The 21904-nt window shown below is 39.2% G+C and overlaps 1 protein-coding gene and 1 long non-coding RNA gene across 8 annotated transcripts in view; one reads left to right on the top strand and one right to left on the bottom strand.

Annotated features, from left to right (window-relative positions):
- PDE5A (phosphodiesterase 5A) overlaps positions 1 to 21904 on the bottom strand; it is a 142424-nt gene that overhangs the window by 9796 nt on the left and 110724 nt on the right. For all 7 annotated transcript variants that reach the window (XR_005532019.1, XR_005532018.1, XM_039253809.1 and 4 more), the window contains exons 13-18: positions 19723 to 19848; positions 18026 to 18120; positions 9562 to 9649; positions 5106 to 5206; positions 3347 to 3424; positions 1245 to 1308 (exon numbers count right to left, since the gene is read on the bottom strand). Coding sequence is in view for 5 of the 7 variants with exons in the window: in XM_039253809.1 (XP_039109740.1) it covers positions 1245 to 1308; positions 3347 to 3424; positions 5106 to 5206; positions 9562 to 9649; positions 18026 to 18120; positions 19723 to 19848 (552 nt within the window). In the remaining 2 variants the exon portion in view is untranslated. The remainder of the gene's footprint in view (positions 1 to 1244; positions 1309 to 3346; positions 3425 to 5105; positions 5207 to 9561; positions 9650 to 18025; positions 18121 to 19722; positions 19849 to 21904) is intronic.
- Positions 7820 to 21904, top strand: part of LOC120246343 — a 52129-nt gene continuing 38044 nt past the window's right edge. The window contains exons 1-3 of the long non-coding RNA XR_005532020.1: positions 7820 to 7898; positions 10623 to 10723; positions 18475 to 18539. This is a non-coding gene — a long non-coding RNA (uncharacterized LOC120246343). The remainder of the gene's footprint in view (positions 7899 to 10622; positions 10724 to 18474; positions 18540 to 21904) is intronic.

Below are 21904 nucleotides of genomic sequence, written 5' to 3' on the forward strand. Positions count from 1 at the left end.
CCATGGTTTAATTCTCCAGATGGAACTCTATGCTCCATTAGGAAGTTAAGTATGTGGAATAGATCCAATTGTGTCTTTTGCCATTTGGTTATAGAGGATGTAAAAGTCACTCTAACATTATTCAGTAAAGTCTTTTCCCCCAGTTATTTGAAATGCTACCTTTATTATATATTAAATGTTCTACACAGTTCTCAAAGTTCTGTTGTACTCCACTGGCCTGTCACCAATGCCAAACTGTTTTAATTATAGAAGCTTTTTAGTATTGCTTTTTATGTCTGGACCCCAACCTCACTGGTCTACCTGTTAGGATCTGATTAAGAAGAAAGGATAAACGAAAAGACAAATTCTTTCCCTCTTCCATTCCCTTCCCTATTTGGAAATGGGCATATAGTCCCGTGTGTTACAGAGCAGCAGAGTCTGTAAAGACCACCTTTCCAGAGTGCTTATGGCATGTCAGCTTTGGCACATGGACAGTACATTTCTGATCTTGTTTTCTCAGCATGTATGTTTCATGAGGTGAACCTGTCATTGGGCTCCATGACTCGCAGATCTGAGTCCTGACCAACAGCAGACTGTCATTAGTGTCAGGTAGTGCATTCAGGATTCAAAACACAGTCTCAAAAAACAAAACCACAATACATATATCACTGCATGTATAGCCATCCCTTTTCTGAGACGAGGGCCTTTACTGCCTCTGCAAAATGTTATGGCAGTTACTTATTTAGAGAGAAGGATATATTTCTAGCCTTCTAGCCACAGGCCCTGATTACATCCTTCCTGACACCTTATATCAACACTTCCTATATTTAAAAGACTTAGGAAATGTTTAAGTTCTACTCACTAATGCCTACTTAGGTAGGGCTGAGGTATAGCACGGTAGGCTAACCATAAAGAAAAATGATAAGAAAAATAATTTGCTTTTTCTACTTTTGAAGGTTATTAAGAAAATGTGCTAAAAAGCATTCTTAAGTGAGCCAGAAGTAGTACTGGAATTAAAGATTATCAGCAGCTAGGTTTTGCTGTGTTAGTATAGATGCTGTCTTTCTTAATATGTTATAAATATTAGTAAATGCTAATGAATCTTCCAAGAAAGAAAACCTGTTTATGTCCAATTGTCTACTTTTAATACTACTTAAAAATTAGATAAAACATCCCACCAATACTTTATAAGCTACCTTTAAGAATACAGACTTTTGTTACTTTGGCTTTTTAATTACTACTTTTACTGTCAGCAAGCAACATACCCGTTGTTGAATAGGCCAGGGCTTTGTAATTGCAGAGAGATCACAAGCTGTCATCAGCATCGCTCTGTTAAGGGAAAAAGAAGCCCAATACTACTATTTACTTTCTATGTGAATATAAATTCTCAGTAAATAGTTACTGGTAATAAGGTTAAATGAAAGCTTCCTAAGCTATGAAGATGGCAGTTTACAAAGACAGAAGAAACAGAAACAACTTATATGGAAGTGTGGCTGATTCAGTGATAGCGGAGTGTCACTGTTTTGGCTGCCCACTGAACGATTAGAATTTGCCCTAAAAATGCCTCACTGAGCTTCAGATTGGCACGAGGGAAATTATTAACCCCCGGGTAAAAACGTGCCTGCTGTTACTATTTTTTTTCACCTTGGTGTTCCATTCTCAGTGACAGTAAGATGAAAATGCATTGATTACTAATAATTAACCATTAAAGGATAACATCAGATATCCTATTGACATAAGGTCTCTGAGAGCAAGAATTAGAGTGGGTTATCCCAAAGCACTCAACATGTGCAGTGACTTCTATGTAAAAAGCTCTGACTTAAAAACACTATGTGCCAGACGAAAGGAGGGATAGAAGACAGTGCTCTTTAGTCTTCCTGTTGTTCAGAGAAGTAAAAACCATGCTGGACTCTGGAGTTGGTGACAAGGCGCTCTAGAACTCGGTACCACAACTAGTGCATGAAAATGGTTCTGTATTTAGCATGTGTTTTCCCTTGTTGGATCCAGATACCTGTTTGTAATAATTTGTTTGGAGAAACAGACAGAAAAGGCCAGTCACCATCATATAGAAACACTGTGGCAAAGGACGGTAACCCTTGTGCCTGCTGGGAAACCCAACTTAAAAGCATGTTCTCCTTAAAATGGTTTTCTGCTGCTACTCTACCTCTTGCACCAACTCTCTTGGAAAAAGTGAGTGCACCAGAGATATTTTTAATCACTGTTTAAACCCGTTTTCATCAAAGATTTCAATGCTCGCCAATATAAACTGCCTCCCCCAAAGAAGACTATGCTCCTAAATGAGCTTCACTAAAATCGGACACATGAGTTCAAGTGGCGACAATGAGCACTAGAACTATGGGCACTTCTCTGCAAGAGGTTCCTTGGTCAGGATGGAGCAGCGGAAACTGGAGCAGACGTGGGGCCAAGGTTGGATTTCTTTGTTGTTATTGGGAAAAAGTGTTCCCTAATGATGACAGTATGTCTACACTTTTTCTTTTTTTTTTAATATTTTTATTTTTAAGTAATCTCTACACCCAACACGGGGCTTGAACTTACAACCTCGAGGTCAAGAATCTCATGCTCCATCGACTGAGCCAGCCAGGTGCCCCTACCTGTCTCTACGTTTCTAAGGGACCCTTATGAAACACATTTCGAGGCTATGGAATAAGCATGGTTACATAGAACAGAGAGCCAGGCATTTGTGTCCTGTTTTCTTATAATTTGCATCTTCATTTGCATGCTAAGAAGTATCAATCCATTTAAAGAAATGTTGATTTCAGAATTGTAATAGTGCTGAATTCGGTATTCTGTGTCATTCTTTTCTTTCTTTCTTTCTTTTTATTGACCGCTTGTTCTTTTTACGGATCCAGTTCTAGCCATGCCAAATGGCAAACGACAAACGTAGGAATAGTAACAGCAAAGGGATGGTATCTATAGCTAGAATGGAGGGACAAGCTTATAGGTGAGGAAAAGGGAAATCTCAAGGTCCTGATGGTGCTACTCTGCCATCACTTGAGAAGTAAACACTTCACAACCACCTTCTTGCTCCCACCATCTTTGGGGTGCTATTTTCAGCTTTTCCATTCCAAAGAATTGGGGATGTGAGCAGAGGGAACCCTAGATCCTTGTAGTGATATTCCAGCACATTTTAAAGGTCCTTCTAGGACAAAGGAGTGATTTATTCACTTGAATTCGCAAATGCATTTCTTTTCAAATAAATATTCATATTCAGCCCTTCATACAACACTCCGGAGAATTCTGACAGCCTTTCAGATCATCACATTGTAACAAATAATTGCAATAAAGTCTGATCCTTATAAAATTAACTGGAGAGCAAAGCTTCAGCGTTGACAGTAAACCTACTTACAAAAACAACTCTTTTTGATGAGGATCTTCCAAGTTGAATTGATTTTTTCTTATAATTTCAAAAAATTCTCCTCGTCTCCTTCAAAGTAAAAGAAAAACATATGGTAGTTATGATGAGTCCCCAGGCTCTTATTTCTTCAGCTAACAAAGACCCATGGAGTAAATTTTTTGGGAAAAAAAAAATCTCTAACGGTTTTTCCCCATCTTAGAATCCGATACAGAAATCATCATTTAAAAAGCAAAAAATACCTCACTTTCTTCCTTTGTGCCATTTTCTTGGGGTAAAACAATAAAACCGTACTTAATTTTTAACTACGGATCACAATGGTAATTTCAATTCGTAAGCATGATTTTAAGAAAATAAAACAAATTTAAAATTTGATGCCAAGAATGACTTGAGTATGGCATAATCAGATCTATATGGCTTCAGTTCAATTAATTATATCTTATTCTTAGACATTATGGTATAGGGTAAAAAGTATACACTATTATTCACTCAGTATATAGTGAATGCCTCCTGTGTGCCCAACACTGTTAAGCATCTTGGGAAGTTGTAAGACATGAGTTCTTTTCACAAGGTTTAAAATCTAGTCAGAGACACAAAACAAACATAAGAAAAACTTATATAACAAAACTGACTGTATGTGACTTGAGTACCAAAAATGAAAAACAAGTTGCAGAAGGGTCCAGAAGAAAGACCCGTGTGGTCTGGAAAGGCTGGGAAGTCTTTGTGGTTACAGGTATTTTTAAATTCTTGGTAATCTGATCCTCTTTATTCTGTATTCTTTATTCTGTATTCTTTATTCTGTAATCATTTTAAATAAACTGAAGGTTGCTGTATTTTCTCTTATCCTAATTAAAGTGCTCCCAAATCCAATGGCATGACACTTTCGGATGCAGACACTTTTAGGTGCAGTTATTTTTAGATGTACAACAGTAGATACCTGGGGTATGTGTTTTTGTGTATCTATTTGTTTTTACTTCCCATAAGAGTGGTTAAAGCCACACATATGAATCCCTGTGCATAAGGAGAGAGGCCTGGGCTTCAGGGAATCTCCTAAGTGTGACTGCCGGCCTCCTCTCACCCCTACACGTGCAGCAAAGATCTTAGTCTGCGTGTGGGAAACTAATGCCTGCCCAAATGCAGCAAAGTCTTTTCTCGCTTTTAGAGAGGCAGTTTAATTACAGGGAAATGTAGACATGCATGACAAATAGTATTCTAATGCGCACTCTAATTTTTGAGTCAGGAACTTCACTAATTAAAGTTCTATATTAATACTCTTCTTCTGCCAAAATCAAATAAAAAGAAACAAGATTTACGTGTCTGGCAGTTAGCTCCTTTTCCTGCCCACTTAGGCTTAGATGACAGTATAAAACAACTGTAACATGGTCAGAAGCTGGGGGAGTAAAGGAAAGGAGGAAAAGCAAGATGGGCTCTATAACCTTCAGGTTGGACAACCTAGCTTGGAATGACCTTGGCATGGTTATTTACCTTGTACAGAACTTCAAAGGCATAGCAGTAGATAAATATCAGAAATGACTCTGTTTTCTGTAATTTCTAGCATTAAGTCATATGCCAAAGGAGTAGGCTTTTCTGACTTCCTTTAAGAAACTGCAGCATAGTTTGAAAAACAAGATATTTGATTTGCCAGGACATTTGTCTTTATAATCTAAAAACTTCCCAAAATGCATTTGAAAAGTTTGAAACAATGCAAATGCTTCCAAGACCTATTTATCTCAGAATATTTCTTAAAGCTTACTTAATGTACAGTGCTAGGTCTGTAGCTAAAATAGCTTGCTTGATTATTTTCAACGTGGTCTTATATTCTTCAATGGAGAGGCCGCTGAGAATCTGATTGCCCTTTATAAAAAAGAAAACCATCATTAGCACGCCACCTGGAAAAGCTGCTGACAGGAGCAAAATCTGAAGACACAGTGACTTATCTTAAACACATGCCTAGTATTCCAAATTCATGAATACAGAGGACAGCTGCTTACTTAGAGTAAATGCCATGAAATGATGTTTCCCCTCTATGTTCCACCCTCCACCAGCCTGTCATATAAGAAAATATAGCTTCATAATGGTACATCTACCTACACATGCAAGCTTTTCCAAATCTTACACTCCTTAGGTCTCAGTCCAGGCCTAATAACTTTATACCTTTGTCCTTTGGGGGCAGGTTAGTTGGTAACAGCAAGAGAAACTCTGAAAAATCAAAGCCATATTTTTTAACATTTATTTTTACTTATTTTGAGAGGAAGATAGAAAGCAAGGCAGAGGGCAGTAGACTGAGAGAGAAGGAGAGAGAGAATCCCAAGCAGGGTCTGTGCTGTCAGTGCAGAGCCTGAAGTGGTGGCTTGAATCCATGAATCGTGAGATCATGACCTAAACTGAGAACGGGAGTTGGATGCTTAACTGACTGAGCCACACAGGTGCTCCCAAATCAAAGCCATATTAATGGACATCTAGAATGGAGTAATAAAACTTTTAAACATCGATTATTTAAAGAATCATTTCTCTATGGTTTTTGTAATAAATCTAATAACATTTTTGGGTGCACATTTATATAATTTAATGTAATTAATATTGAGAACAGCATGTGTTGTATAGGAACATGCGAATATAGAGGGTGGTACAGGGCATGACCCAAAAGTGTACTTACTGGTCATAAAAAGCAAGCATGGTTGAATCATCTATAAGAACTATTGAAGGGCGCCTGGGTAGCTCAGTTAAGTCTCCCACTCTTGATCTCAGCTCAGATCATGATCTCATGGTTAGTGAGTTCTAGTCCCACATCGGGCTCTCTGCTGTCAGTGAAGAGCCTGCTTCAGATCCATTGTCCCCGTCTCTTTCTGTACCTCCCCCGCTTGCACACACACTCTCTCTCAAAAATAAAAAAATAAACATTAAAAAAAGAAATATTGAAAGGTGGCTAATCCAGGTGCAAATAATGGAAAATTTCTGTTACGTAACCATTTTTTATTTCTTGTCTGTAATTTAAGGCATAGTGGCTCTCAGATCTTGAACTACATAAACCATTCCTAGGGTATTCAGCATATACTCAGAACAACATCTATAAGTTGAGTCGACATGCTTCCTAAATCTCAGGGCCAAGAAAAACCAGAGGTATAGGAATGACATCTGGAGGTAGAGGATTTTTTCTTAAGAAAGAGAAACTGCCAAGTAAGGTAGGCCAGGGCCAAAACACCAACTAGAGAATAATGCAATGCTGAAATTGTGGCATGTATCTAATTAATGAATCTGTAATTACAACCATAAACATTGTGTTAAAATATGAAATCACCTTAGATTCTGGGCCAGAAAGAAAACTATTTAGAAAATAACTGATACTTTCATCTATTTTAAGATAAAACAATTTCAAATGGAAAAGAAAATACCTTTTGGTGTTGTATTTTTATTCTCCCTTCCAAAAACAGAGACTGTAAATTCTTACGTTTTGGTGCTCACAAAGACAGAATATTTATATGGTCTTCTAATTTGAGACCAACCATCTATACAACCAAATTTCTTATAAGTAATAACATATTACTTAGTAAGTTATGTTATTTAATAACATAGTTACCTATGATAGGGATACTGTTAAATATGCTTTAGAAAAAGTTTAGCATATTTCCTTTCTTTAAAACTAAGCAAGATATTAAAATGAAAGCTTTGGATTTGTAAATGAGGCACGTAGATAGCAAATCCCAAGGAAAGTACAGGTGTCTCCACTACAACTGCACACTAAAAATGACGTGGTTTATGGGAAAAAATAGTGCTGGGGCACATTGCACAAAGCCCGGGAAACTTTATAACCAGAGCATAAGCCAAACTGGAAACTGGTGCGTCTGGAGGTAACCCCGTCAGCTCAGGCTGGCCAGTCTGGAGGCCCTCTGAGGACACTCAAGATGCACGAAACAATGGCGTGGAGGCGATGCTTTGTGGGGCCCAGAGACAACGTGGATGGGACTGGATCACTGAGACACTGGGGCTGCTATTAAGGGGGGGCACCGAAGGAAGAGCAACCTCTTAGAAGCCTAAAACAAGTGGTCCAAAGCAAGGGAGCTAATGCCCATTTTCAATATTGTTGAAATAGAGCAGAAGGGGTGCCTGAGCAAAAGCCAAGTGGAGGGATTTTTTTCTTTCTTTTATAAGGTCAAAAATTCACCTCCCATAATTCTTGTACTTTACCCAAGAGAACTTGTGGATGAAAGAATACAACTTGTACACTTATACTAACATCATTCAATTACCAGTCACACATGAACTAACTCCTATTAATCACATACTTTATCAATCTGTATTAAACTGTATGCAGAATTTAAATTTTTTTAATGTTTATTATTTTTCAGAGTGAGAGAGACAGAGCATGAGCAACGGTGGGGAAGAGAGAGAGGCTCAGAATCGGAAGCAGGCTCCAGGCTCTGAGCTGTCGGCACAGAGCCCGACATCGGGCTTGAACCCATGAACTACGAGATTATGACCTGAGCTGAAGTCGGACACTTACCTGAGAGCCATCCAGGCACCTGCTGTATGCAGAATTTATAATGAGGTTACCAAACTGGCTCTATAACTCTTAACCCTTAATCCACACTGAGATGTTTAGGGAGAGGTGAGATTGTGTTCCCCTTCATCTCAAATAAGAGAGAGGGGCATGAAGTCCCTACATATGTCTCCTGCAGTGTAGTGAGAGGGGGAGGGGCCACAGTGATCTCGCGTCTAATTCTTGTCTGGAAAATCTAAAAGGCAAGACACAGGCTTACTAGCCACTCTGACTTGGGCAGCAATGGGGAGGTTACTACTATATGGGATGGCTTGCATTCTCCAAGTTTTAGAGGCATGGGATTGGTTTCAGCCCTGTCCTTTTCAAGATGACCACAAAGAAGGCTAAAAAACCTGAGCAGAAAGGAGCTGAAAGTGAATGATCAGATTTTCAGGAGCTGGGGAAGGAGCCATAATAAGCCAGACAGAAATGATCATTCACGTTAAAGGAACATCTGGTAGGAAAGCCCCACAATGAGGGCACTTGGGAGGCATCATGAACTTCCCCACAAGCAAAGAGCTTGGTTTAAACATCTGCCAGGCACAAGGAGTGAGACACTCTTACTGGTACCAGTTGTGTCGAGAAATTTCTTGCCTCTCTTCTCACCTGTTCTCCCTTCCTACTCTCCAAGTCTGGAGGGTAAGGAAACTACATGGGGGGTTAGGGATGAGGAAGGAGTTAGAAGAAGCACAAGGTAGGGTTGAGAGAAGCCAACCAGGGTGGTAGGGGGAGAACCTGAAACTTTAAACCAAGTCCAAAATCCAGAGTATTACACAGAACTGGACATTTTGGTTTCTAAATTGAGAACTGTATACTCTATTTTGGGACTTAACGTAATTAGAAGGCCTTTACTTATAAAAGAATAACCAGAAAAGTCACAGACCTCCCAAGTTTTCTTCTAGGGCTCAGAGAGGAACTAGCCACACGGGACAAACACAAAAAGATGGCGGTAAAATTGCTTTAAGGTTATATACCATGCATTTTGCTTGTTCCCCACAGTAGTTACAACGTTCACTTTTTTCTTACCATAAAGGTAATACGTGTATATCGTAGATAATGTAAATAGTGAACAAATCAAAATGAGAACATAAAAGAATTAATAACTAGGCAAAGAAAACCTTTGTTAATCTTTTGGCATACATTATTTTAATTTTATTTTCCTTAGCATTTATTTGTCTAGCGTAATATATCATATGTTTTCTTACACTAATAAATATTCATTTAACCAAAGTGTTGAATAGCTTAATTTCTTAACACAGTAGTTTGTTAGTGGTCAGAAGTTTCAGTAAAAAGGGGAATAGGCATGGTGTTGTGAAAGCAAACCTTTGAGAGCTGTATAAACCACTTCATTTGGCCAAAAGAAAAAAAAAGGGGGGGGGGGAGAATTAACTGAGAGCCATAAAATACCAGTTTTGTTTGTTTCCAGTTTGCCATAACCAAAGAGAGGTGAGTAACCAGATATCTTTTATCAGGCAACATTTAGACAGTTTGGGTTGCCCAGGGAAGTGAGGCTGGGAAGATCTCAAATGTTTTGGCTTTGCTTTCCTTACCCAAAAAGGAATAAAGCATGCTCAAGAATTTATGACTCTGGGAATAAGTCCAAAACTTAAAAATAAAACTGAATTTATAAAGCTCTCTTTTAAAATTCCACGACCATAAAGTAGGTACTTACAGGACTATTAAGAATCATCAGGCACTGGTCAAAATGATGATGTTCCATGATTGAATGGCAGTAGAGCTGAGCAAGTGGGTGTTCACTTCTGAAAAACATTTTGTTGCAGAGAGAAAAACAGCTTAAAAATTACTAGTTTCCCCAATGTATCAGTTTATTAATTTCTACTTAATATCAGTTAATGAAAAAAGAGGCTACTTAACAATTTCTCTCCTTTTGCTGAGGAAAAGAGTGAGGTAATCTCTGGGAAATAAATAGTCAAACTGTTTTCCAAATCAGGGTAACCACTGCCAGTTCAAAGTATGAACAATTTCATTGGTTTTAATATTGATAAAACAGTAGAACGAATAAGGACAAAGGACTACTTTCTCTCACCATGAAAAAATATCTCTGGAATGCTTGCACCACTTATATTTTTCAATTTCAAAACTGCAATTAATTTAAAATGTGAAACAAATGTCAATGCTAGCCTTTCCTGTGAAATAAGGCTGAGGGTCAGCATATTCACACGTGCTTGCTTATGTATCTGAGGAGAATGGACTGAGGTGGAATGAATGGGTAGGTGGGATGAAAGGCAAAGAAAAGGGGCAGAGTTGGTGCACACCCCCCTTTGAAGGGAAGAGGGAGGCAGCTGAGTCAGAAAAAGCTCCCCATGTGGGATCCAGGTTATTTCAGTATAGGGTGTTCGGGCAGCTCTTTTAACTTGAACTTGGGGAAAGCAGTGAAGACCATTTGGCTGAGTAAAGGGAATGGAAGGGATATTATACTCAGTTCACTGTATGTAACAGGCAGTCACAAATCAAAGTCTAAAGCATGTCAAGCACAGTCCGCCCCCTCTTATTTCTCATGACCCTTCATATGTGAATATAAAGCACATTTTTCACTAGTTTTTCTTTAAAAGAAAAATAAAAAGTGAGAGTTCCTGAAAGTTTCTGTTCCTAAAATTTATAGGACAGGGGTTTATGAATTGTAAAGCACAATACAAGTGTTGGATAATACAGCTGGCTTATTTCTTTATACCACTATAAGAATCATTAATTGACTTTTCATTTAATTTAAAGATAGAGAAGCTGCCCAAGACTGGAGGAACGTAACACGGCAAGAAAATGAGTGGAGTAAGAGAAGCTTAAGGGAAAACACAAGTAAAACAAGGGAAATAAAGGTAGGAGAATGGGCAGTCTCTTCTATTCCTGTTGTTTAATCTGCCACTGATTACTGCTGACCCCCAAACTGCCACTCTTTGTGTTGTAACCTTTCTCAAGATAACTCCTGCCTGTCTTCTTCGCTCCTCCATGTTTAGTGAGTTGTACCATGGACCAGATCCTGTGCTTCTCACTGGACAAGGGGAAACAATGGATGGGTAAAATAACAGATTAAAAAAAAAGATAAATTTGCTGGAATCAAAACTGGAGATGCATGGAGAATACTGGAAAGCAGTTAGGAGACTACTGGGAAGCTCGTAGTCCTAGTTCTAGTAATGCGGGTACGAGACAGCCTGGACTAGGGTGACAGAATCCCACATAAAGAGAAGTAGAGTTGTCTCATAGCTGTTTAGGAGGTAGGAACTGGCAAAGAATCTTAACGTTGGGACCTAGTGGGGATTCTCCTAGGGAAAAAGTACGAATGCCAAATTTCTGCCTTGTCATTTACTGACACAGGAAAAAAGGGAGAGGATTAGGGACAGGAGATGGAGGGGAAGATGTGTAATTCAATGTTGGATCGATTGATTTTAAAGTGCCTGACGTCCACCAAGTGGATATAGAAGTTTTTATCAGGTCTGGGCTAGAGATGTAGACTTGGAACACAATAACCTGCAGATATCTGGTAATAATCCAAGCCACAGGAGCAGATGAGTCGATGCAGGATAATGGAGGGCCCAGGGTAAACAGAACGATGGCCTCCCTCCTGAATTCTGCCTTGCATTCTATATGCTCTATTTTGGCAACAGCATTTTCTCACCATTCAGACTAGCTATGCTAAGGTCAACTTCAACATGACAATTGCAACCTTCTTCATTCCCTTCACTTAGATAAGGAAAAGCATCTAGAGTATCTGTTATTTTCATTTATGTAAGAAATTAAAGGACAGGGTGCCTGGGGGGCTCCGTTGGTTAAGCATCCAACTTGGGCTCAGGTCATGATCTCACAGTTTGTGAGTTTAAGCCAAGCATCAGGCTCTGCGCTGACAGCTCAGAACCTGGAGCTTGCTTCAGATTCTGTGTCTCCCTCTCTCTCTGCCACGCTCTGTGTCTCTCTGTCTCTCAAAAATAAATAAAGCATTTTAAAAAAAGGAAATTCAAGGACATATGGTATTACTTTAATATCCATTTTGTTCTGCCAGTTGTTAGCTGTTTATAAGTCTATTACCTTGTTAGACTGTAAACCTCTTGAATTTGGCCAGCTTTGTTTCCTCCAGTGATAATAATTGCCATTTATAGAGAGCCTCTAACAGGTCAGGCACTGCGCTAAGTAGTTTATATTTCGTTTTTATTTAATATGGGACATCTCTGTTCACCACATCAGAATCCTAAGCCCCACCTCTGACCCCAGCCACTGATGCAGTGTCTAGTTTCACGCAGGATTTAATAGACTCCCTGCAGGGGCCAATTAGAAGGTACTTTGCTGTGCCCACCTTGTTTGCTCTGCAGCTCTCTGCCCCCTGCTGGTGCCCGCAGGAACTCTCTTGCTGAATTCACGTGTGTTGAGCCTGGGCTATGGAGGAGTTACGGCCCAGAAGGCCCAGGAGGCCATCTTTGACCAGTGGGGAATGGACACCTGTGGATCTCCGCCCCTTCCCTACTTTGTCCCTAGCCATTTACGCACAGTTCTGGATCTCATTTCCTAAGACTTCTCAGAATCACCTGGCAGGACTAAGCATCAGCTGCCTGGATGGGTAGACAGCTGGTAACTCATCCTCCCCCTGGCTTCCCCTTCTTCCTGGTTTCCCAATCCCAGGCCTGCATTCCTGCTCCCTGGGATCACATGCACAAATAAGCTATGTGCACACCAGCGTTTGTCTCAGTCTATGCCTCCAGGGTGACCCAGGCTGAGACCTCTCTACAATTGGCATTTTAGCATTTATTTTTTAGGCAGCCAAGAGTTCAGAGTGAGACTAACTTGTTCAAGGTCAATATAAATGGTGGGGCTGGGATTCAAACACATCCTTTCACCACATCACACTGGCTCATGACCCCGTAGCACTTTGCACACAGCATCCATTTACTGACCTAGTTAGAGGCTGGACCAGAGATGCAATTAGGTGCCTACAACACAAACATGTTTAAAATTTCAGGCGCAGATTACATTTTTAGACAATGCAGACGGGACTGTTTCTCATTAGAAAAACTTCTTGGCTTGTGAGATAGATGAATGCAAATTATGTGTCTTTGCCTTTACTTACATTCTAAAAATACAAATTTATGAATCCATAAAAGGGTGACAAATGCCCCAAGTTTCCTGTTTACAGAAATATTCGTGGACACCCATGTGTTCTCCATTCTAATGCTTTTTACTGTTTCAAACACAAATCTATTTATTGCTTCTTTATATGAGAGCCTGTTAGAAGGGCCCACTTAAACCATGGCTTCCACTGAATTTCATTCCCACTCTGATTCTATTTGTATGGACTGTATGCCCTCCCTGCATTTTCCTCTCGTCCTGTAGTAGTTTGTCCATCTCTTAGAGTGGCGTGGGGATGCCAGTGCCAAGGTCAGAACATTCTAGAAACAGGAAGCCTCTGAAATCAATAGAAAATATAAGTTCTCTGAGAAAAACAATTCTCGCCACCCCAGTAATCCTTTTATAGACTCTTAACAACCATCCTTGATTTTGCTTCTCATGCATATATATTGCTGTGGGCTCCAATCTCTTAACTACTCTTTGTAAACCATGTCAACCCCATTTAATTCTTTACTTGACCACTTCTCTCCAAATCATCATTGTTGTATGATGATACAACCCACAGTCAGGGGTTATTTTATCCTGCATTCTCTGTAATCACATTAGATGCCACAGAGATTCAAGGTGAGGATTCATCTGGCTTTTTGACCCTAGTTTAACCTTCTTGACTCTACAGATAGTCTCCTTTCAGGTCAACAAAAGATACTCCCATACTATTGTTGTTATAGTACCAACAATAGATACTACCTGTGGAGAAGGTTCCACAGCTTCTCGGTGCTACCAGGCACACCATTTTTGCTACTCCCTGATCCATGTCTCACCGTGAGACAAAGCAAGATCTTGCGTTCCTCTATGTCCTTAATAGGATCCCCCTTTGAAAAAGCTAAAACCAGGAGAGCATTTAATATGTCCTGGGTATTGTTCCAAGTACTTCACATTTATTTATACTCTTTAATCCTTGTTAAAAAAAAACAACAACAAAGAAACAAACTACAAGACAGGTACTGTCATTATTCCTACACAGAGAAGGAAATAGAAAGAAAGATGTTAAATGACTCACTTAAGGTCAGACGCTAAGAGGAGGAGCTGGTATATGCTTTTGTACCTAGGCATCTGACTCAAGTTGGCCCTTAACCACCATAAACATCAGAGCCACTGTGGCATGGTCGAAGGACTAACTGAATTCATATATATGAAGTACTAAAAAGAGTTCCCAATGCCACTCGGTAAGGGCTATATTAAGTGTTAACTTCTATTATTATTATTACTAGTGACTTTAGGATACCCTGGATTTGAACTTTTTTCATATCTGGATCTCCAGTCTCTCAAGCCCTCCAAACTTATCAGGGATGATGTCATTTTTGGCTAATACAGGCGCTACTCAGTTGAACATCACAAATTGTGACTCCTGTGCTGTCTTCAGCGCCCTGTTGAGTCCCTCAGTGCCTGCTGACATTCTGTTGCCACCACGCCAGCCGGCCCGTGACAACAGCTCACTCCTGTTCCTCTAAGAGAGCAGAGAAGACCAAGGTACAGAACCAGTTGTCCAGGACAAAGACACATGGTCTGAGTGTGACAACCGGGAAATGCTTTCATTCTGATTTTATGGAACCTTAGTCTTGAAAAACAAAACGTTCCTTTGATCATTTTACCTCCTCTAACTACTCCTCATACTATTTATTATTTTCTCCTCTACCTGCTGTCCTTCTCGTCCCTCCCTCCCTGAGTGCACACACACGTGCATACACACTTCCCAGTTCTCCCACTGTCATCAGTAGTTCCATCCGCGTTCCAGCTTCTGGGACCGGGAGTCATGATTTCCCCCTTCCTTCATGCATATAGCCACCTGTTCAATGTTAAATTGAAAAACATTTATCCTTCCATCTTTTCCTCTCTGCAGCCGGTATGTGATTTTCACCAAATATCCGGCTTGCTGTAACAGCTTACTAGCTGAATTCTGGGGGTCCTATTTATTACCCATTATACCTTGTATCTTACTTTTGGTCTTTCCTTTCTAAACATCTTTATTACCCACTGCAACCGCTCCTTGTTTCTTCGCTACACCGAATAGGCTTAGTTTTATAGCTTTCTCTAAAGGGTCCTACAACTTCTACTTGTTCACTCTCTTCCTTTTCATCCTTGGTCAGTGAGCCTTCTGACTCTGCACAGGCCCAGCCGTCATCACTGTTCAATGAGGATGCCCACCTACCTCATCGTGTTTCTGGTATGTCTTCATCCTCTCTCCTCTCCAAATCCTACCACTCTCAGGGATCCACTCTGTCTCACTTCTTCCAGGAACAGTGGAGATGGGATTGCACTGGTCTTAACCACTCTCCTTCTCTGCTAAACACTTACAGTGCACATTACTAAACAATTTTCTTATATTGATCACCACTGTTTCATGAGGCTATGACAATTCCTTAATAGCAGGGACCACATTTTATACTTTATAACTCTCTTTTTGCCTAGCAAGATGCCAGGCCCCAGTAATTGCCCATTAGCCAGCTGTCTAAAATGTAGGACTCTTTCACTCTATTACTTAATAAAACACCAAACTTGAATCTAATCAAATAAATGCCCTCATACAGTCTTCTTATATGGACTGCAGGCTGGGAGATTTCTCTACATAAGCCGAGGGTCACATTGTGCTTTCTCTAGTAGATGTCTGTATTATTGCCTCTTTTTGAAGTAATCATTTAAAATCTATCTGAAACCACTCCCTCTTTTACCACCCACATGGGAGAAGAAAATACAGCAGTGAACTCTTCCCCCAAATATTTCACTGGCATCATAGCTGTATTCCTCACAGTGGCAGTCTTCCCAATCAAAGAAGGGATCAAAGAACCCAATAATGAATCAAAACATAGTTTGCTCTACATCTTACTCTAAATTAATTTTCTGAAAAGGCGTTCAAGAAGAATGAATGACAGGAGAAGTTTAGCATCTAACTTTGCTACCACATGCGGGCTTTTTCTCTTTTGGATGTATTAGTTTCATTCTGTGCCTTTTATTGTGGTGGTTTTCTTTATGTAGTGTCTGAATACTGAGGTTGGACACTGTACACCTGTTTACAAGTTAGTTCTCTATACGGTAATGTTTATGCTTCTCTGAATCTCCCAAGAGTCCCCTGGTGAAGAAATTCCTCCTTGAGATATCACTCATTTACCACTAAGGAAAGAAAAAAAAAGAAACATTCCTGGAAAATTCTTGATTTTGTCTACTCAAACCACAGAGATGTAGGAAGAAATAAAAATTTCTGAAACTCCTTTAACTTTTTAACTTTTTTTCTTAAAGTTATTATTACTTGGTGGAAATCTGCTTTGTGGTGTGTGTGAAGGCAAGATTCTGCAGTCTATGAATTTTTCCCAGGACTTGCTTTTTTTTTTTTTTTTTGAAGAGAAGATGACGTTTCTCCAGATGTTTTTCTGGGTAATTATTTTTTAAATAAACAAAGGAAAAAATAGCTGAATGGTTTTTTTTCACTCTAAAACAGTGCAACTTAGAGTGACCATACACTAATAATATTACGTTCAGCTTTGAGGTATGGAGGGAACACAGCGCTGCTGGCTTGGAGCCTTAGGCTGTGCTACGTCTGTGCTTAAACACCTTTTCATGTCACTGTTTCCTTTCATAATTACTCCCGTGTCAACGTCAGGCTCAGGAACAGGATCATATGACAAAGTACAGAGGACAAAGGACATGTCATCCAATCTGTTCTCCAAAACATTAGATCTTAGAAAGAGCCAGTCTCTGACACTCAGGCAAGAGCTTGATATCTTTTCCCATCAAAGGTCAGCAGAGGACACAGTTGCTGCATCACTATAATTCTTTCTACATGAAGTTTTCCATTTATTTAGATAAAGAGAATGTGATTAGAGAGCTCTCTGAAATTCCCTCAAGATATCAGACATCTGGAATTTCCTTAAGAGATCTATCCATTAGTTGAATCACTTGCATACTTAGAAAAATGCTAAGTAGTAAGAGATCTTGCCATTAAGATGTAAGCTTTTCAACTAAGTAGCTGCAAGAAAATAAACATGTCACAGGGGCTCAAAAATCTGATGAAGAGTGATGTCACTTCATCATCCCATTTGTTATTGCAAATGTCACTTAAGTACGGCCCGTAAGGGAGCCTGAAGCACTTGTCTCAAGTGTTAGTATCTACTCTCAAAATCAGCCAGAAAGCAGGCTTCTGATGATGCCAGGAGTATCACTAACATCTGCTGCTAAGACCTAACACTTAAATATGCACCACACAGGGGCAGCACCTGGGTGGCTCATGGGGTTAAGCGCCTGACTTCGGCTCAGGTGATGATCTCATAGTTCTTGAGTTTGAGCCCTGCATTGGGTTCTGTGGAGACACCTCTGAACCTGGAGCCTGCGTTAGATTCTGTCTCCCACTCTTTCTGCCCCTCCCCCACTTACTCTCTCTCTCTCTCAAAAATAAACATTTAAAAAAATTTTTTTAATGCACTGCACATTCTACCTCATATCGATATGTGTGTCTCTTAAAACTTACATCAACCCTATGAGAGAGGTTTGCTATCATCTCTATTTTAAAAATCAGAGAAGTAAGTTCCTTTCCTCAAGGTCACACAGGAACTGCATGGCAAAGGTAGGATTTGAATCCAGCCTGACTTCAGGGTCCAAACTTGCTGCACTGCCTCCACTAACACCAAAAGCCTCCTTCCACTGAGTGCTTACCAAGTACTCAGGATCGAGGAAAGCACTTTTCAAATATCTTTTCTAGACCAGGCTAAAATTCCACCTTTTTTGAAGCTCTTAAGCTGGGTACACATACACCAAAGCAAAATTCTTGGTAATTATCTAATGAAATAAGATATATACAAACTTTTTGAGCTTTAGGGCCAGAAATGCTACCAACACAATACTGGACTTACACTATTTTTTTCCATTTCACATGAATACCACCAGAGTATGTTGTGGGACCCAGATCAATAGAAACATGGTACCATCAAATTTTGCTGCGGCTCTTACTTTAAAAAAGACATCCCTACAATTTAAAAGGAACATATTCTTCTTTTGCTGGGGAAGACGTGCCTTACCGCTGTATGTAAGAGTTATTCACACCACGGTGGTCCAAGTCGTGGCTGAGAGCAGCAATCAGCAGGGCGAGCGTCTCTAAGTCAGTCAGCTTGTTCTGTTGACCCAAGACGTCAGAGGAAAGAAAGAGAAAGGCAGTTTGGTTAAGTCATGAGACTACCTCTTTTCACCAATCATGCATTTGTGTTTCCGACTAGCTTTTCATATAAACTTCTTTATGGTCGCAAAGGGCTCATGCTAGAATCCTGGGCTGCAGGTGATCAGCGGTACTTTCCTTCCGAATGGGGTTATTACAAATGTCATTTCTCACCAGAACAAGTTGAAATGCCTCAAACAATCAATAATCTGTCCACCGCTAGTAAATATTACCTTTTAATTGTCTACATGTATGTGGAATAATCAAAATAAACTTTAAATAATTGTTGTCTCTCTGCTTTCTGGTTCCTTGCAGATTCTGCTGCTCTCACTCTCTGCTCTCCATTGTCATATTCCTGAGGAACACAGGCAGTGTGAATCGTAAGCAAAACAATATAAAATAAGAGGCTTGGGAATGAAAATCTGGCTTTAAAACACTGCACAATATATTCTACCACCAAACATAGGTTATTTTTGTAATATCTGCCATTTGTATTATTTATACTACTATTCTCCTTCATCCATAAGAAAATAAGTTGAAATTATCAGCTCCACTCTGCTGGAAATCCTCAACGCTCTACATAATATGTTTACCACATAGATGAAGATCCTGAATTTGTTATTCTTCATAAAAAGCAAGGATAGTTTTCAGTGAGTGGTATAATCCTGATGACCTTTCCATAGCCCCAAAGAAGTTTACCCTATTTCTTACAAATGCTTGCTCTGGCAGGAAAATACTACTATGGTATTTCATATGGCTTTTTGGACAACAATCCCTTCTTTTAGCTCTAGCCAGTTAAAATGTACAACCTAGGGAAGTGGAGACAGAGAATAACATTTTTAGAATTTACTTTAAAAAAAAAAGAGCATGGAAGCTCTGAATTCAAAGCAGTTATATGATGGATGCCTGGAATCACTTACCTAGAATAACTAGTCGATTCCCACTGAAGTTAGAATCTAAGGACAGAGATATAGATAAAATTTGGCCTGGAAAGGAATGAATTACTTGAACGTTTTCTGCATTGATCTTCCTTGTAAACAGTCTCTGGACAATGTATATGATACTAAAACCCTTTCCACGAAATAGTACTTACAAGATTTAACTGAGGGCTCCAGAGAAAATGCAATAGAGAACCCTGGACTTATCTACGACACCACTTGAGTGGCTTTTGAGGAATTCTACTATGGAGCAGTTTGAGTGTGGACATGAGAAATCTGATAATTTTTCTTATACTGTAGAAGTTTCTTCTGGAGAATGAATGTATTTCTTTGCCTGAAGACTATTAAAATTTAATGTGAAGTAATTTTAAAGATTTAAAAAAATATGCCATATAGGTTACATATGAAAGAAAAATAATAACAAATTAATAACAAATAACATGGAAAAATTTTTTTGCTATGCTGGTCTTCTTCAATTAACAACATATAATTTATTTTGTATGTGGCAATAAATATTCCACTCATCATTAGTGCACATTAAAAAAAAAACTTGAAAGAATATGTTGTAAATTTTACCACTAAACCAAGAAAAGGTCTAAAATAGAAAAATGGGTCTCAAAAGTACCTGAATCTTGCCTGCCTTTAGAGCAGCAAACATGCACTGAGCTGTATTAAAGGCGTGTCTCCAATTATGATAGGCAACATTCTTCCTGTAATTCTTCTTAACACTTAAAATCCACCTGCAAAGAACCTTTAGGGAATAAAGCATAAGTAGTAACAATACTTGTTAACATCTATCATATATTTACTATGTTGCAAAGCATTTACATCTAACCCTCATGACTCTGAGGGAGGCACTACTACTTTGATCATTTTACAGGTGAGGAATCGGACTTTCAGAGAGGTAACTTACCCAGGGTCACATTGCTCGTAAAAGGTGGGGCTAAATTTCAGTTTTGAGCAGTCTGACTTCAGAACCCACCATGCTAACTCAATGAGATGTAAAATGCAAGGCAGCTGTAAGGTATTTTTGGCATGGGTAGGGGGAGCACTGACTAGCTTTTTAGAAGATATCATGTCCATGTGCCATTAATTAGGAGAGCCCAAATAGTCAGGTGTGTATTCACTTTTAGAGAGCCATGGAAACAGCCACTCTCAAGTTCTCATGCTCCCAGTTTTTAATTCTGCGAAGGTATTCACAGCAAGGCTGTGGGGGTGGATTGGGGGCTATCATACACAGCACATGTCCAAGGACAAAATGGAGCTCCAAGTCCTGATGCAATCAGCAGGTCTTTTGTCCCTTTTAAACTATGATTAAATATTAAGGCAGAGTTACTGCTTGGTTACCAAGAAATAATTTAAAAATATATAAAACAAAGCCTTGGGGTCCATATGAAAAAATATATTTTAAAAGATGGAAAAAAGAGGCAGACCTCAGAAAATCTCAAAAGCTTGGTTTAATTCAACTTCTAAGTAGTGTATTCAGTGAGATCCCCAGGGACTCATGGGCCCTAAGCATGGTTATTTTTTGTTTGTGTTAGCATCAGAGTCTGCCTCTCTTCAATTCTGAATGATTTACTATACTTTGGGGGATCTGTAAAAATAAATATGTGCTTCTTCCTACGTATATCCCTGGAGATATTTCAAACACAAGAAGCATTGCCCTGGGGTATGGAAAAAGTACCAGGGAAAAGAATGTTGCTTTAACAATATTCAACACAGAATGACTGGCTGCAGAAGTAGGCCAACAACGAGGTTCCTTCATTGTTGGTAGAAATTGCTTATATGGGATTTAGTAGAAAAATCAGTGCTTTCATAACCCTCCTTTTCTTTTCAGGTCTTTCTGTTCCTGTTCTATAACACAGTTTGCAGGGAATTCTCATAACAAGCAACCCTAATGCCCCAGAGCTCTTGAACCTCCAAGTCACCATACTTAGCACAGGACCTCTGTGTGCCTATGACCAACAAGTGTTAGCACCAAGTACATTGCAGTTTCTTTCATCGTGACCATTTCTGAACAAAATCAACTAGAAAGATGATAGTTTCATCTTATTAGCAGAATTTTAAGTAAGAGCTCTAAACATTTTTTTCATATCCTTAGAAACTGTAAAGTGTTATAGAAAATTACTGGTGATTAATTACTCAAGGAAAATAAGCAGGAAAACCCAGAAATTTAACCTATGAACATATCTCTTTACTAATCATAAATCTGTAGATGTAATTAAATATGTACACATATCATATAATGTTAAATAATGAGCAAAAAGGCTTTATGAAATACAATTCTGATGGACTATTCTCTTATGCTTCTAATAAGATGGGCCTTAGAGAACTGGGTAATCCAATGGATACAGTAGTTAGAAACTACATTTAAGTACAGTTTTAGATTCTGCTATCAGGATAATCTTTTAAAAACATTTTATTACTTGAGTATAGTTAGCACACAATGTTATATTAGATTCAGGTGCACAACAAAGTACTTCGCTATTTGTCATGCTATGTTCACAAGTGTAGCTATCATCTGCCACCATACAATGCTATCACAGCATTATTGACTGTATTCCCTATGATGTGCCACTCATTCCTGTGACTTGTTCATCCACAAGTGGAGGCTTGTGGCTCCTACTCTTCTTCACCCATTCCCCCCCCACCCCCAACCCCTTTCCCTTTGGCAACCATCAGTTTGCTCTCTGTATTTATACGTCTATCAGGATATTCTTAACAGCATTTAGGAAAATAACGGTCAGATCTGCTCTGTGATTGATGGATATGCTTAGCATGTTCAAATCTGCAATTCAGTCTTTTGT

Source organism: Hyaena hyaena, unplaced genomic scaffold (assembly GCF_003009895.1).
Source record: "Hyaena hyaena isolate Hyena2069 unplaced genomic scaffold, ASM300989v1 scaffold_466, whole genome shotgun sequence".
Taxonomy (NCBI): domain Eukaryota; kingdom Metazoa; phylum Chordata; class Mammalia; order Carnivora; family Hyaenidae; genus Hyaena; species Hyaena hyaena.